Raw genomic sequence first — 15,286 nt, forward strand, 5'->3', positions numbered from 1 at the left:
AGAGGTGGCAATTGCAGCCCTTTGGCTCAAAAATGAGAGAAGGATGCTTTGAAGAGTGCTAGAGGGCTGAGAGGTAAAATGTGCTCATTTGTAGGGTGTTATGCATGATTAAACAATGTAGGAGAAAAGGACCAACACTCCTTTTTGTTCTTCCCTGCAGACAACTTGTATTTGGTGTCCCATATTAAGAGCTGTGATATAGTTCAGGGTTTATCAGCTGAATTGGGCTCTGCTAATGCACTCACAGCCTTTTCTTGCTGTGTTCCTAATGTCACTGAAGGATTTAAACCATTACTCTTCGTGGGGCAAGGCAGGTGGGACCTTGAGATGTCTCTCACCGTCCCGAAGAGCGCAGCTGTCCCTTTGCCACCTTACTCACCCTACCGAAGCCCCGGGTTCTGCCGCTGGGCAGGAAGGTCCCACCCACAGAAGCACAGCGCTTCCCTCTTTCCCCACTCCGGTCCCTAACCCCGAACACTTCGGAGAACGCACCATTGTCCCCATTCCCCCTTCCAGGGCAGTGAATCCCGGCCGAGGCTCGCAGGGCAGCTCTCGGGCCAGCACGGACCGGGCAGAGCATCCGCCGGGGCCGCAGGCGGGGCCGGGGAGGAGCCGCCGCTGCCCCGGGGCCGCCGCCCGCTCTCGCCCGTCCCTCCCGCATCGCCGGGGGCCGGGCCGGGCGCCAGGGGCGGTGCTGGCACCGGGAGAGAGCGAGCGAGCCGAGCCGAGCCGAGCCGAGCCGAGCCGAGCCGAGCCGAGCCAGCCCCGCGGGCGGGACGCAGCCCGCAGGATGTCGGCGCTCCGCGTCTGCATCATCGGCTCGGGGAACTGGTGAGTGCCGCAGCGCGGGGGGGCTCTCCCTTTGTCCTCCTCCCTTTTTCATCTCGTGTTTTTCCCTTTTCCTCCTCCTTGCCCCGTTCCTTGCCCGGTTTTTCCTCTGGCCGCGGCGGGCGGGGGATTCGCAACAGGTGCGGCACGGGGAGCGGCGGGGCGGGGGCGAGGAGCGTCTCCATGGTCCTGAAACCGCGACCCCGGCCCCGTCCTGCCGCGGCTCTGGGCCCCTGGGCAGGGAGCATCGGTCCCGAGAGATGCACCGGTCCATGAGAGCTGGAAAAGCATGAGGCTCCCGCATCACCCCAGGTGCGTGAGCCGCTTGAAGCCTGGCGACAGAACCCAGAGAGGCCCGGAGCTGCAGCTGTGGCTGTGTGTGCCTGCTGCAGGGCCCCGGCAGTTCAAACTGAAGCATTCAGCAGTGGGGAGGGTGGTGATGCTGTTTGTGTTCCTCTGAAGGAAGCGGGGCACAGGCTTCATTTAAAGCCACGATGTATTGGCGCCTTTCACTTCCAACCTCCTCAGCGTGTCCTTTTGCATCTTGGTGCGGGCACAGCATAGTGTTCAGGTCTCCTATTTACCTTCATTCTTACCAATATGTTTGCTACTGCTCAGTCCTTTCCAGCCCGGACAAAAGCACGGGTCTCCAGAGCTCCTTGAGTCTGACAGATCCCAGTAAGATCAGTAAATCATCTCACAGGACTTAGCATCTTACTTTTCTTATGCTTCCTGTACACTGAGCACAAACAAACAGACCAACATGCATGTGCATGCATTTGGGATTAGCAAACCTAGCCTCCAGGTTCTGGTGATTGTTTTTGTACGAGGAGAGCAAGATCCATAAGATTTTTAAAATATCTGACAGCTAGGTGGAAGTAATGCCAGAAGAGTCACTAAGTGAGGGAGTGGTTGCTTTTGAGCTGCTGAGAACACAGCAGAGTTAAAGCACAGCTCTCTGCCTTCCTGCCTTGTAAAAACAGTCCACTGCCTGCAATGCATTCTCTTTGTGCATGACATCTCACAGCTTTTCACATGGAACTGCACAGCCAAGTCTTCTGGACCTCATTGTCACACTTCTGGCTTTCTCTAGCCCAATCATTGTTTCCTCAACTGCTGCTTTCACATGTTTTTTAGGGAAGGCATCCCTCTCCCTGCCACTTTCTCTTTCCTCATTTGCCTATGCAGGCAACAGCTCATTGTCTCTTCCAAGCCCTCAAGAGCCCTGACTGCATGTTTGGAAGGCAACTTTTTTTACCTTTGGTCAGCCCACAGGCACAAAAATCATCATTCTCTTGCTGCATCCTCAAGCAGGGACCTCCTGCCTTTCCCAGGCTGTCCACCTTCCCACAAGACATCATTTAAAGTCACTTAGCTGTATTCAGATCTGTACTTGAGGAGGTTCTCTGTTTTTCCACATGTACCTACAAACCTGAAAAGAGCTATACTACAGAGATACTGACACCCCAGCCCATTCAATACCTTCTACTTACCCATTCTGCCTGTGTGCCTGGGCCCATTCTTGCTTCCTACCATATACACCAACTCTAAAATCCTCAGGGAGGACATAAACGTTGTGCCCTGATGTATGAGTAACATTTATTCATAGCCTCAGTGGCAGAACAGGTTGTTTTAGTGCTACAGAGAAATACGTTTACCTTTGGCAAACATTTTTTTTCCTTATGTTCCTCATAAATATTTGGCCAGCAGTTCAGATCCGTGCTCTTGAGGCTTTCCTGCAGCTCAGAATTGTGGTTGACACGTGACACAGCAATGTTGCAAAAGCTCATGTCAGCTGCAGAAGTTCAGCAGGTCACGGGGACTTGCTAAGTCAACACTGCCAGGAGTGATACGGTCGAGCGAAGCAAGTGCTGCACTGCATTTTCTGGTTGCCAGTAGGTGCAGGAGGGTTTGTGTTTATCTATTGAGAGTTGCAAGTCCCATTCAGGATTTCAGGGATTAGAGCCAGAGTCTGCATCTTTCAACAGAAAATTGTATGTTCTTGGTACTTAGCTAAAAAAGTCATTTTTATGGGTAGGATCGATGTGTAAGTTCATCATCCAGGTTGTGCTGGACAGCCTGGACAATGAATTTATATCTCAAGTTTATAAAAAAAAAACCAAACCTTTTTCTTGTTAAAATATGTTTCTTGTGTGGAGCCAAAATTCATCCTCAGCTCAAGCTTTGAATGTGGCCTCTGTTGACAGCAGGGCAAGAGAATCAGAATATAAGCAATTTTGTAAATAATATGAATGTATGCTATAACTGCATGCCTTTCTTTTAAAACAGCAGAACTCTTACAGAAAAGGTTCACCCTTAAAACACTTCCCTAAATATTGTAAAGGATCAAACCAAATCATCCTTTACAAAATAAACCCCCAAAACAAAACCCATAAACCAACCAAAAAGTCCCAAACCAAATAACTAGATAAAAAAGCACTACAGCAGACAAACCCCCAAAATAAAAACCATAAACCAACCAAAAAGTCCCAAACCAAATAACTAGATAAAAAAGCACTACAGCAGCTCAGGATGTAGCATATAATCAACACTGAGCAAAGTGAAATCTGATCTCAGCAGGATTTCTTTATCATTAAAGATTAAGACCGTAATTACCTATTAATAAGACCTTATTAGTTATTAAGCAATTTAACCTGTTACATGAAAAATGTGGGTGAACCAAGGAGCGTCAGTTACAACGCGGTTTCCCTTTGAATCATTAACAGCACAGACCTGCCTGGACTTTGATATCCCCAAGAACTTTATCAGTTTCAGAACACACACCACAGCTAAATCCTATTCATGTTCCTTGTTACAAGCGGGCCAGAGGAAAAGAGTGCTGCAACTGGAGCTTCTCTTTCACTCGTGTTAATAAAGTGGCCAATACTTGAGAGATTAAAGTAGCATTAAACTGGAGAGAAGGAAGAGAGGAGTAAAAATAATCACCCCTCTTCCCCAAACAATTTAAAGTTCATTAAACATTATTTCTGTGAGGTTTCTAATTCTCCCCTGCCATGTGAGCGTTTGCAAGGCTGCAGTGATGATGAGGGAATAAAATTATTGTCTGACCTGAAATTAAAAATACTCAGCATGACTCAAGATGAGTAAACTGGATGGTCAAAATATCCTCAGGCTGTAAGTATTACAGGTCCTATTACAGTGATAATTAGAACAATAAGTAAAGAGAAACACCAGATTGAAGGGTTGTTTGTTTTTTTTCTAAGCATTTAGCTCTTATGTAAAATCCTCATTGTAACTGTTTGGTTACGGATAGAAAAGTGGGATGCATCTATTTTACATGAGATGCACAAAGACTGTCACAGCAAGGTTGCTCAGCACTTATTTACCACCTGGATTATTTTACTTTTATTGATCTTGATAAAAAACAGAATTATCTGAGGACCATAAGAGATTTTCATCTCAGATAATGTATTTTTAGTGTTATTGATGGTACCTCACATTCCTACTCTATAACCTTTGATACTACTTCAGTTTCATTATTGCAGTTATATTTTTCCCCTGTTCTACTTCCTCTGTTCTTAAACTTGAGGGGCTCTTGATGGAGGGTAGGGGATAAAGCTTTCTGATAAATGTTGCAAGCACCTAGACAGCTTTATAGCACAGGCTTTTTATGAGTTATGATGTTTAAAGTAACTAGTGTTTCCAACTCACAATAAAAGTACTTTTCCCCTTTTAGTTATTTTTATTTTATTTTAAAGGGGATCAGCCATAGCAAGAATCATTGGCAAAAATGTCCAGAAGTCAAACAGATTTGATCCCACTGTCAAGATGTGGGTATTTGAAGAGATGATTAATGGAAGAAAACTCTCAGAAATCATCAACCAGGAACATGAAAATGTTAAATATCTGCCTGGGTATAAGATACCCCACAATGTGGTAAGTTATAAAAAAAAAAATAATAATAACTGATTTTTTTTTTTATTTTTTTTTAATAAGGGAGGCAATGTCTGAAAAAAAATCAGGAAGCAATTCACTGTTTTGTTCTGGTTTGCCACCTAACTCACTCCATTATAACTCCCTGGAATATAATTAAGTTCTGTGATTTCTGCTTGTCTTGTATGTCATGTGCAACTTCAAACACCAACTGTGTCTGTGCTGGTATCACACCATCCTCCTCCCTGGCAGAGATCTGTCTATACAGAGCTGAGATATTTCAAACCCAGAGCATCTTCTGGAAAAAACAGCCAAAGCTACTGTTCTCCTTTCTTGAGAAAGAAATCAAAAGCAGAGCTGTGGCTTACAAGGAGGTGAATAATGAGCTATCAGCTCATAGGTGATTTCTGGACAGCTGTAGTTAATAAAGTTCTAAATTCCATCAAAATATAAGGTATTTATTTTCATGCACATTTAAAATACTAAGTTACACATCTCTACTTAAATTAATCACCTTGGATAATTTACTGCTACTGAAGCAAATGAGGTGAGGGGGTTTGGCTGTTCAACATTTTACCAAACACCACTGCTTTGTGAGTAGTGCCACATTTTTTGGAACAGTTGCAGTTGTAAAGGGAAATGAAAATGCTCCATGTGGTGGGTCTCCTTGCTTGGGGAGTGGTTATATTTAGTATTCCATTTTGTGCTGTGATTGCAAATTTGCACTCCTAGTGTTTGAACTTGGCACACAGTTCTCCTGGGTTACAACTGACTTGTCACTGTTATTTTTTCAACCCCCTAGCAGCTTTTGTCATCATCCCTTGAGGCCAGTCTCACCCTGTTTAGAGCAAAGCCTGAGGCTTCACCAGCAAAAATCAGCTGGCTGTAGTAGAGGGACCCTCAGACCATCTCCAACTGAGAAAAAAAAAAAGAAAACCAAACAAGCTGAGTTTTTCCTTGTATTGCTCTGCAGCAATTTTGGAGAGACAGGAGCACAGCCTCTGCAGTGCTGCCAGCCTCTGCCCTGCTCCCACTTCACTGTTTTCCCAGAGAAGCAGCCTGGCTGGCAGCAGCTCTGGTTTTCTTGCTGGGAAACCACTTGCTCAAGACTGCATGCTCCAAGGCTGCATCCAAGAGTGATGTTTTCTCCTACTGTAAACTGCTTCTAGCAGGCTCAAATTCACCTGTTGCCTCTGTAGCCTAGCTTGAATTGCTGTTCTGAGTAATGCCAGCATTTGGAGGAAGATACAGCTAGATAGTTTTTAAGCATGTTGTATAGGTTTTTGTAAGTCTTGGGAAAATTACTGTGTATTTAAAACAAAGACACACACACAAAGATAATGATAATCTCTGTCTTTTGATAGTTTATCCCTCAGTAACTCAGCTGGTGACCTATGGAAACTAAAGACTTCTAGAAGAGCCTCTGTCCCGTCACCCCAATTTTCTCCTGTGCTCCCCAGTGCTACCACTCATTCCAGAAGAATTATATGGGGTTGGTCAGCCATCTTCAGGAACCAGATCAAGAAGCTGAACTAGCAAAGGGGCTTCCCAGCACACCACAAATTTATGAAGTATATCATCTTTCCCAGATTATCCACACAGGGCTAAATTATAAAAAAAATATAAAAAATCAAACCCCAAAACAGTTCATCTGCTTTGGATATTTCAGAAGAGATCTGTAGCTGTGTGGAGAGCTGGCAGCTATGCCACAGGGCCAGTTAAAATTAAGGACATTTGCACTGCATCTGCCATGGCTTTGGCATGATGGTGTCTTGCAAGGACTGAGGATTCCTACCTGGGGCTCATTTTGTTTGTCACTCTTGTCCCAGGTGGCTGTCCCAGACGTGGCTGAAGCAGCAAAGGGGGCAGATATTTTAGTGTTTGTTCTGCCACATCAATTTATTGGACGAATCTGTGGGCAGATTGCAGGACAGATAAAACCTGGGACATTTGGGATTTCCCTGATCAAGGTAAGTTGTTTCCACAGTAGCCAGTCAATATGGAGTAAATAAACAGCTCCAACTTAAGGGCAGGAGCTGCAGCCCTCAGCTGCGTGCTCTGCATAAACACCAGCATTTCTTTCTGCAAGAGTTACACCTTGCCCAGCTCTGCCAGCCCTTCTGCTGCTCTCCTGGCTGTTGACAGGGAAGGATGGGGCAACCTATTCAGGCTAAAAGTATCTGTTTTTGCCAGTCATGTTTAGCCTGGATCAGTTCCCACTTGGACCAGCATGGAGGTGAAAATGGGCAGAGGAAGGGATGCGTAAAGCTGGCACTGCTGCCAGAAAAAATACTCTGAGACTACAGCCTGAGTTAACTCCTAACTGAGAACTCCCGAGTCAAAGTGCCTCTTCCAAGTACATGCTAAAGCTGTTCTTGGCAGCTTTAAAATGGCATAATAACGCTAATGATTTTGCAAAACTGAAGCAATTTCAATCTGGCATGAATGGAGGAATCTCTTTTTAAGGTTAGAGAGGTACCAGATTATCGTTATCTTTAAAGGAATTAATATTTTAAGAGAATGTCAAACTAAAAGCCAGAGGCAAAGCATAGGAATGTAGTCTTACCACTTCTTTGTTTGATTGTATTACAGGAAATATCCCACTTAGAATTGTAATGAAATAAATAAAATTCAAGTTTTTGGACTTCAATACCAGCTCTTCCGCTCCATAGAAATTATCTCATAGGCAGCAGTAAGAGAGGAAGGTGGGAGAGGAAGGAAATTTCTGCAAATTCAGCTTAAAAAACCCAAGACAGTTCAGTATACTCCTTAACACCCAAAAAGCACTCTGATTAATACTTAGATCTTGCAAAAAAAACCATTTCTTATAGATTTAATTTTAAATGTCTTTTTCTGTACTACAGAAATTTAACTGAAAGGAAACATACATCAAAGAAAGCAAGCCTCAGGACAGCAGCACTTCATGTGAGGCTTCTTGCAGGATTACCTTGACTGTCACCCCTTCTCCCTGAGATTGCCTTGAATTTGCAGTTACCAAAGTACAAATCCAGAGCATTTTTATTAATGGATAACACTAGTGATTATTAAACTCTTTTTCAATTAAAACCAGAGGGCTGCAGGTAACAGAATGCCTTCTGCTTTACCAGTGCTCTGCTGTTGTCATTTTCCTATTCTAATACCCTGGCTTTAACTATCTTCTTTTCAGGGGATTGATGAGGGTCCTGATGGCCTGAAGCTCATCTCTGACCTCATTCGAGAGCAGCTGAAAATAGAGATCAGTGTGCTGATGGGGGCCAACATAGCCAAAGAAGTGGCTGATGAGAAGTTCTGTGAAACCACCATTGGTAACTATTGCAAAGGCCAATTAGAGCTGAGATTTAAAATCACCTGTGGCAGGATAACCTCTGCAAGAAGCAGGGGGATGTGACTGGTCCCAGGTGGTCCCCGAGTGGAACAGTGCCTGCTGAGCTCCTTCAGGGAGCCAGGATTCTTTCCAGAGAATTTGATGCTAAAAGAATCAGATTCAAACTGACAGTGGGTTTTAGTGCTGGGAGTTAATTTAATCCATTGAAAATATCATATCTTAATCCTGTTTCTGTAGGAATTGGCAAGAGCCACCTTTTGTGTCTGTAGAGCTCAACACAGAGTACATCAGCAGTTGATACACAATACAGTCTAGATAAAGAAGTGTAATCAGAAGCTCCTATGTGCTCACACTCCCAGAGGTGTATTTCTTCATCTTAAAATTTCTTTGTTTGGAAAAGAAAACCCAGTAACATTCTGTTCCTCTCTGCCACTTGGACTGCTTGCCAAGACACGGCCTCAGATCCTCCCAGGACTGAGTCTGACCTGATTTGGAAAGTTCATCCAGTAGTTTTTAAAATGCAGAGTTTTTAAAACTCAGTTTATCCAGTAGTTTTGAGGTCAGTCAAAATTAAAGTTACATCCTTAAATAGCTAGGAAAGGAAAAAGAAAAATAAATTGTGTTGCAATAATGTTCCTTTGCCTTGCAAATATTACATTAATGGTGCAACTGTACCAGCTGGGCATTTGTTACTGAAAGAGCAGCTAGGCACAAATAGGACTAGACATGATTAGGAGGGTGGGGCTATATTAATTCTCTTGTGGGGAATTTAACTTCTCCTGGCCTGGTTTGAAGCCATGGTGATGACTGTGCAAAGAGCTTTGCCCCTTATTTTTGTCCCCATGGAAAGCCATGCAGTCCAGAAACAGCCACGTCAAAGAGAACTGGTACTGTGAAGAACAAGAGGCAAACCTAAAGTTTCTCAGGAGATGGTGAGAAACCTCCCAGCTACCAGAGTGTGGTGCCCCAGGCTAGTAAAACTCACAGCTGAGCTCAGCCTGAGGGAAACCAAGTTACCATACACAAAACTCAAGTGCAACTCTATTTAAAGGTCTTTGCCCAGCTGGCCATGGGCTCTCTGGGTCATGGCAAACCTCAGTTCCTTTAGCACTAAGGGCTCTCCTTGGCTGAGCACTGTAGCAACACGATACAAGACCTCTGTAGAATGGTAGGGAAAAGGTTTTGGCAGTGCCAGCTGGAATTACATCATCTGTGGATCCTCCTGTAACTGGGCAATAGTAATTTGTGCCCCATGATAGTACTTAGCAATGACACAGGTTTACATTTTCAAAGCAGAAATTATACCATTGTCCTGCAGGAAACGGTTTGTAAATAATGTCTTTTGTAAGGTCTGTGGCTGTACAAGCTTTCTCAGGCAGAAAGATTCATTAAGGGGTATCTACTTTTAAGCTCTTTAAATTGTCATTAGGCAATATTGACCAATGCCCTGGATTTGCCTACACTTAACACTGGCATCCAGCAGCACAAATGTCTGGTTTAGCAACACCTTGGGACTGGGATCACAAAAGCTGAAGTAGTCCCTAGAACTTTATTTCAGGTGAATTGTGTGCACTCTGAAACATTGTAAGAGTGCTCTTTCATCCTTCTTTCCCACAGGATGCAAAAACGAAACTCAAGGAGAAATCTTTAAAGAATTAATGCAGACCCCCAATTTCAGGATTACTGTGGTGCTTGACTCTGATACAGTGGAGCTTTGTGGAGCCTTAAAAGTGAGTGTTTTCAAGCCAATATATTTTATTAGGACCAAATTCTAACCTCACCTGAGTCTTCTGTAAGCCACAGGGTCTAATTTGAGTCCTGTCACTATGTGAGTGAATGAGTGCAGACAAGATGCATAATTCATGAGCCAGTTTTCCAAACGGAAAATAAACCTGGGAAATAAATTTTCCAACCTGGGAAAAAAATTCCCCCAAAAAGGGGAAATTTATTTAAAATGCAGCTGCAGGCAAAGCATTTAAAAATACATTTTTATCTTTATTTTACTAGAGGCACATCTGTTTTTGAGACCAGAGTCTCACTGTATTTTCTTGTCTGCATGTTGTGAGCACATGGAACAAAGACCCTTACTACATAGAGTAGCTCCACTTATAATTATGCCCAAGCTCATCTGTGTGGAATTCAGCAATATCCACATGGAGATCCCAGGTGGGATCAGAAATTACACCAGAGTCACTGAATTTCCAATGAGGAGACAATAGTGTGAGATTCAGAGTTTGCTTTTATATGAATTTAAAGTCACTTCAGCATGTGATCCTTTTTACTTCTTTATACATTTAGTCATTTATACTTCAATAATTCACCTTTCCATGGAGGAGGTGGATGACTGATGAGGAAAGAATTGGTCCTGTTTAACTTCACATATAAAAATAAAACATTTTGACATACAAAACCAAACACTGCAGATTTTGCTTTTGGCCACACAGCAGAACGCTGAGGGCCAGGAACAGATGGAAGAATTTTTTACTGTTTTATGATAAATCATTCCACTTCTTGAAATCATTGGTTTTGCCTCTGCTAAAAAAACCCTAAAAATTTAACATGTGCACTAGGGTAGATACATGTCTGGAGCAAACATGCCAATGGTAGCACTAAGTGGCATATTACTCATACACACTGAACTACATTTATTTAGGGACTTATTTAGGAGTTGGGAATTGGAAGGTGGGAAGGGAAGCATGCTGAACAATGGCGAGACTTGTGAAGACATTTAAGATCCTGAAAGATTTGTTTAGAGCTGTAGACAAGAGCAGTTCTACTGATATTTGTAGGTAAGCCCAAAATTTGATCTACTGCAGCACCTTCATAGAATCCATGCCTGCTCAAATCAGAGACCCACAAAAAAAACCTAGAAAGATATGACTCAGTGTGGGATATTTTAAATAGTTAAACAGAAAGGTCAGCGAGATCCAACTTAGAGCGAGTGGGAAAACAAAACACTAATTGCATACATGCTATGTGATTGCAATGTTAGTGTATGAAACACTGCTTTGGTTTTTGCCCATGGGAGTAACAGTAGACACTTAATAAAAATCTTCTACAAGTCCAGTGACTTTTGTTCAACATTATCTGATGTGTTTCATCATAAGATAAACTCATGGCCATTGGAAATTTACACTTGTTCTGTTGAAGACGAGTTGTGGGGGCTCCTTGGAGCTCGGGACCTGCTGAAAGCTGCACACCTTGGCTGACAGTTTCCTTCCCTCCCTGTATTTTGCACTGGCCCATTTTTAGAACATCGTGGCGGTGGGCGCGGGGTTCTGCGATGGACTGAGTTTCGGTGACAACACCAAGGCAGCAGTGATACGCCTGGGCCTCATGGAGATGGTGGCCTTTGCCAAGATGTTCTGCAAGGGACCAGTGTCAATAGCCACCTTTTTGGAAAGCTGTGGGGTTGCTGATCTCATCACCACCTGCTACGGGGGACGCAACAGAAAAGTAGCAGAAGCCTTTGCTCGCACAGGAAAAGTAAGGAGGATTTTGAAATATTTTACGCTGACACATAAAGAACTCCTTCTGTGTTTTACAAAGGCATCATTAATTGTTTACCTTCTTGATAACTGCTGGTATCACAGCAGTATCCCCTCTGACCCAAGTAATCAGTCTTCTCTCTTCTAGTCCATTGAGGAGCTGGAAAAAGAGATGCTGAATGGACAAAAGCTGCAAGGTCCTCAGACCTCAGCTGAAGTCTACAAAATTCTGAAACAGAAGGATATGCTCCATAAGTAAGTGCTTTGAGTTAAAAAAACAACAAAAACCACAACAAATTATGAGTGACCCACAACCTTCTTAACTGTACTTGTGTTTAATTATCTTGTTCATTTCTGCAACAACAGCTTTCTACATCTTTGGCCCCTGCTAGAGTCTGGCTTGACTCCTCATTGCCAGGATCAGTTGAATGGGAGAAGGGCTGAGCATTGTTAGAAGAAACAACTCACAGATAGAGAGTGGGTTCAGGGGATACTGTTAGTGCCTAATAGAGTCATGTGAGATTACATATTGGAACAGCAGGGAAAACAATCATAGAATATTCTGAGTTGGAAGGGACCCATAGAGATCATCACCAACTCTTAAATGAATGGCCCATACACAAGAAACAAAAGTAATTATAATGTAAAGAAGCCTCCCAGACATCCCCATCCCCCAAATAAGATTTAAGGCTGCACACAGAATCATCTTTCAGACATGATTCATGGGCCAAAGCGTTTCTTGTTCTCAGTATACCAGCATTGAGCTTGCAGCAGTCCTGCTCTCAGTGCAAACCTGAATTTGGTTATCTCAATACAAATTTCAGGATCATATTCCTAATCAAAAACTTTTACATGCACTGAGCAGGGAATATATGCTGATAGCAGTGCTTTAGTGCCATAAATGTAAAACAGTAAAGGTAAAAAGTACCTTGGGATGATGTAAGATTATAAATAATTTGAAACCTTTGCCTACTTACACAACAGAAAAGCTAGACTTCTCTCCATCCCATTTCCTCTCATATATCAGCAGTACTGAGAAGTCAAACACTGCTAAATGAATCCTTAAAAACTTATTAGAATTGGCACAGATACAGAAGATTCAAGTGGCAATATCTTTCAAAAATGAGAGAGAAAAGGAAAGCTCATTTTGACAGCAGCTTTAAATCGCAGCTTGATCTAATAATTATCCTATAATTGCCCTTTGTTACATGCTCAGCTTCGAGTCATTCAGTGGACTCATTTTTTACCACATAATGACGAAGACAGCTTGTAAAAGGAAAAGAATCCTTTAAGCCAAGAAAAGAAAATCATTAGACATTTTCATTCTTTTTAGTCCTTTGGATATCGGTAATGACTGCAAATAATATATCCATTTTGCACACAGCAGGAAAAAAGGATATGCAATTCAAAATTGTTTTTAAATAAAAAATACTGGATAGGTGTTTCATTTCCAAAACAGCTTTTCTGTGCTGTTATGCCCATGATTTGTCCCTCTTTAACTCCTTCGCCCAGTATTCTTCCAGTAAAGGCAGCCCCAAGCTAAAATAATATTGTAAAGAGAGACAAAATTTTTCCACTTTCAACAGAACAAAAAAAATATTTCCATTAAAATGGAATAGAAATGTTCATATAAACTTTCAAAACTATTTTAATTCCTATATGCTTCTTTCAGGTTTCCATTATTTACAACCATCTACAAGATCTGCTATGAGGGTCGATCAATCCAAGATTTCATCATGTGCCTGCAGAACCACCCAGAGCACATGTAGACATCCCTTCTCCTCACCTGGCTGAATTCTCACCTTTCTGGGACTTCTGTCCACTCCACAGTAATTGAAGTAGAGAAACAGGCTGTGTGACACTTGCTGCTAAAGCAGTAAAGAATGTATTTAATTCCCCTTGTCCTGGGGGTAAAAACATCTGCCTTTAATTTCAACATTATACCTAAGGAATAGGAAACAAATGTAAAACTTAACATAATTTCATTTGAGTTAGTAATGTGGGTATTTCCCTATAATTATTTTCTTGTTGACTGAAAACAGTTCCCCTTGTAATTTCTACAACAGAGCTAAATAGCTCACATAAAATTCAAAGAACTCATTCAAACAGATAAATCATAGTTTAAAAAAATCCAAGAGCAGTTAGATGCAATTGCATGGGCAAATGCTGGATTTCTGTAATTCCCCTCAAACATAAATAACATTTTGTATTTTGGGACATTTAGGCCTTCCTTGATTTAGTTTCCCAGTAGAAGCTTCTTTGGAAAAATAGGTACAATTACTGTGCTCAGACACACAAGAATGTTCATCAGATCTATAAATAAAGCAGTTTGAAGGGTGGGGGAAAGGAGAAGGGATGTGGGAAGGGGGTATTGTTTGTTTCAAATCTGGGACGCTAGGAATCCTCAGTAGTAATCTGACCTTGATTAAATTTACTGTATTCATTTAAACTACAGAAAAACCATCTGGAATAACCAAAGACAATTTTGTTAGCATCAGATTTTCTCAGCAAGTCCTCATCATGAATTTGAACCAGCTGAGAGGGGGGAAGTGGAGGTTGGCAGGGAGATGTACCCAGGGCTCAGCTTGCAAGCTTGTGCAGTTGCTGATATTTTGAGGGGGCAACCAGTACCAGTGCCAAACCCTCTGTGATACTTGACTTTTATACCTGTATGGAAATGACCGCTAGAGACGCACAGAACTCCTGTACACTGGCATTTCACACCAGGCTGCATTTCAGGAAACTCCACTGGGCCTTTCCAGACAGCAGAGTAGTGTCCTGCTCAAGCAGCACATCTTACACTCCAGGAGAAAGATCTCCCATCTGCTTCTGAGTTTTAAACTGGGTTCACAAACCCGGGGTTTTTATTGTGCTACCAGTGGGGCGTAAATTTTAGAAACATTGAAGTTTTTAAACCTTACAGCTGTACTTGGGTAACTTTACTTACCTGATATTTTTCAGAGTTAAAAACATCTACAAAATGAACACTGGCACATTTTATAAGCTTTAATCCCCTTTTGAAATACTCCTATTTTGAGAGAAGGCAAAAAAAAAAAAAAAAAAGGAAGAGTAACCTACTTTTGCTGTGCTTTATCAGATTTTCTGAAATAGCAGAGAGGAAGGCAAGTTTTTTTAAATGCTCGCTGTCATATTGCTTAGAGAAAAAAAAATTAGCTAATTATAAAATAATTACAACTAATTTTAGAGAAATTATAGGTCTTTCACATTTACCAGAGTAATATATATCTATATAAAAAATAATGTATTGTAATTACAAATATATTGTAAAAATCTCAGTCTCACAGCTAGCAAAGCTAGCTCAGGTACCAAAACCAGTGGCTGCAGCATCCCTGATCCTCCTGAACAGCAGCAAGGGTAGCTCAGCTCCTCCTGCTCAGACTCCAGTCACAGCTAACAGCTTGGGGCTCTGCAGAGAAATCATGTGACCAAATCCTTCACACAAAGCAGGGAATTTATGATCTTCAATTTGAAGTGGAAAAATACTTACACCTTGCACAGTTTTGAAGTATCAAATACATGAAGATGGGATAGAGAATTCGGGAACTTCCTTCCTTCACCATCAGGCTGAATTTCTAATAAGTCATGTATGAGCTAATAATAACATAGAATATTTTACATTCAAAGTGTATCAAATAACAGTTTAATAAAGTGATCAATATGCAGACTTTATGTAATTTCATTTTTCAATGTTCTCACAAAATAAATGATGTTGTAATAGTGGTCCTTTAGC

At 42.0% G+C, this 15,286-nt stretch overlaps 1 protein-coding gene across 1 annotated transcript; it reads left to right on the forward strand.

Annotated features, from left to right (window-relative positions):
- The first annotated feature begins 520 nt into the window (after positions 1-520).
- LOC120508458 (glycerol-3-phosphate dehydrogenase [NAD(+)], cytoplasmic-like) lies at positions 521-15,276 on the forward strand. The gene is made up of 8 exons (XM_039722131.1): positions 521-831; positions 4,548-4,725; positions 6,552-6,692; positions 7,889-8,027; positions 9,665-9,777; positions 11,300-11,533; positions 11,684-11,790; positions 13,208-15,276. Exons 1-8 carry the CDS (start codon positions 791-793, stop codon positions 13,302-13,304), a joined length of 1,050 nt encoding a protein of 349 aa, XP_039578065.1. The 5' UTR covers positions 521-790; the 3' UTR covers positions 13,305-15,276.
- Positions 15,277-15,286: the final 10 nt, after the last annotated feature.

This window comes from Passer montanus, unplaced genomic scaffold, assembly GCF_014805655.1.
Source record: "Passer montanus isolate IOZ18808 unplaced genomic scaffold, ASM1480565v1 scaffold1, whole genome shotgun sequence".
In the NCBI taxonomy this organism is placed as follows: domain Eukaryota; kingdom Metazoa; phylum Chordata; class Aves; order Passeriformes; family Passeridae; genus Passer; species Passer montanus.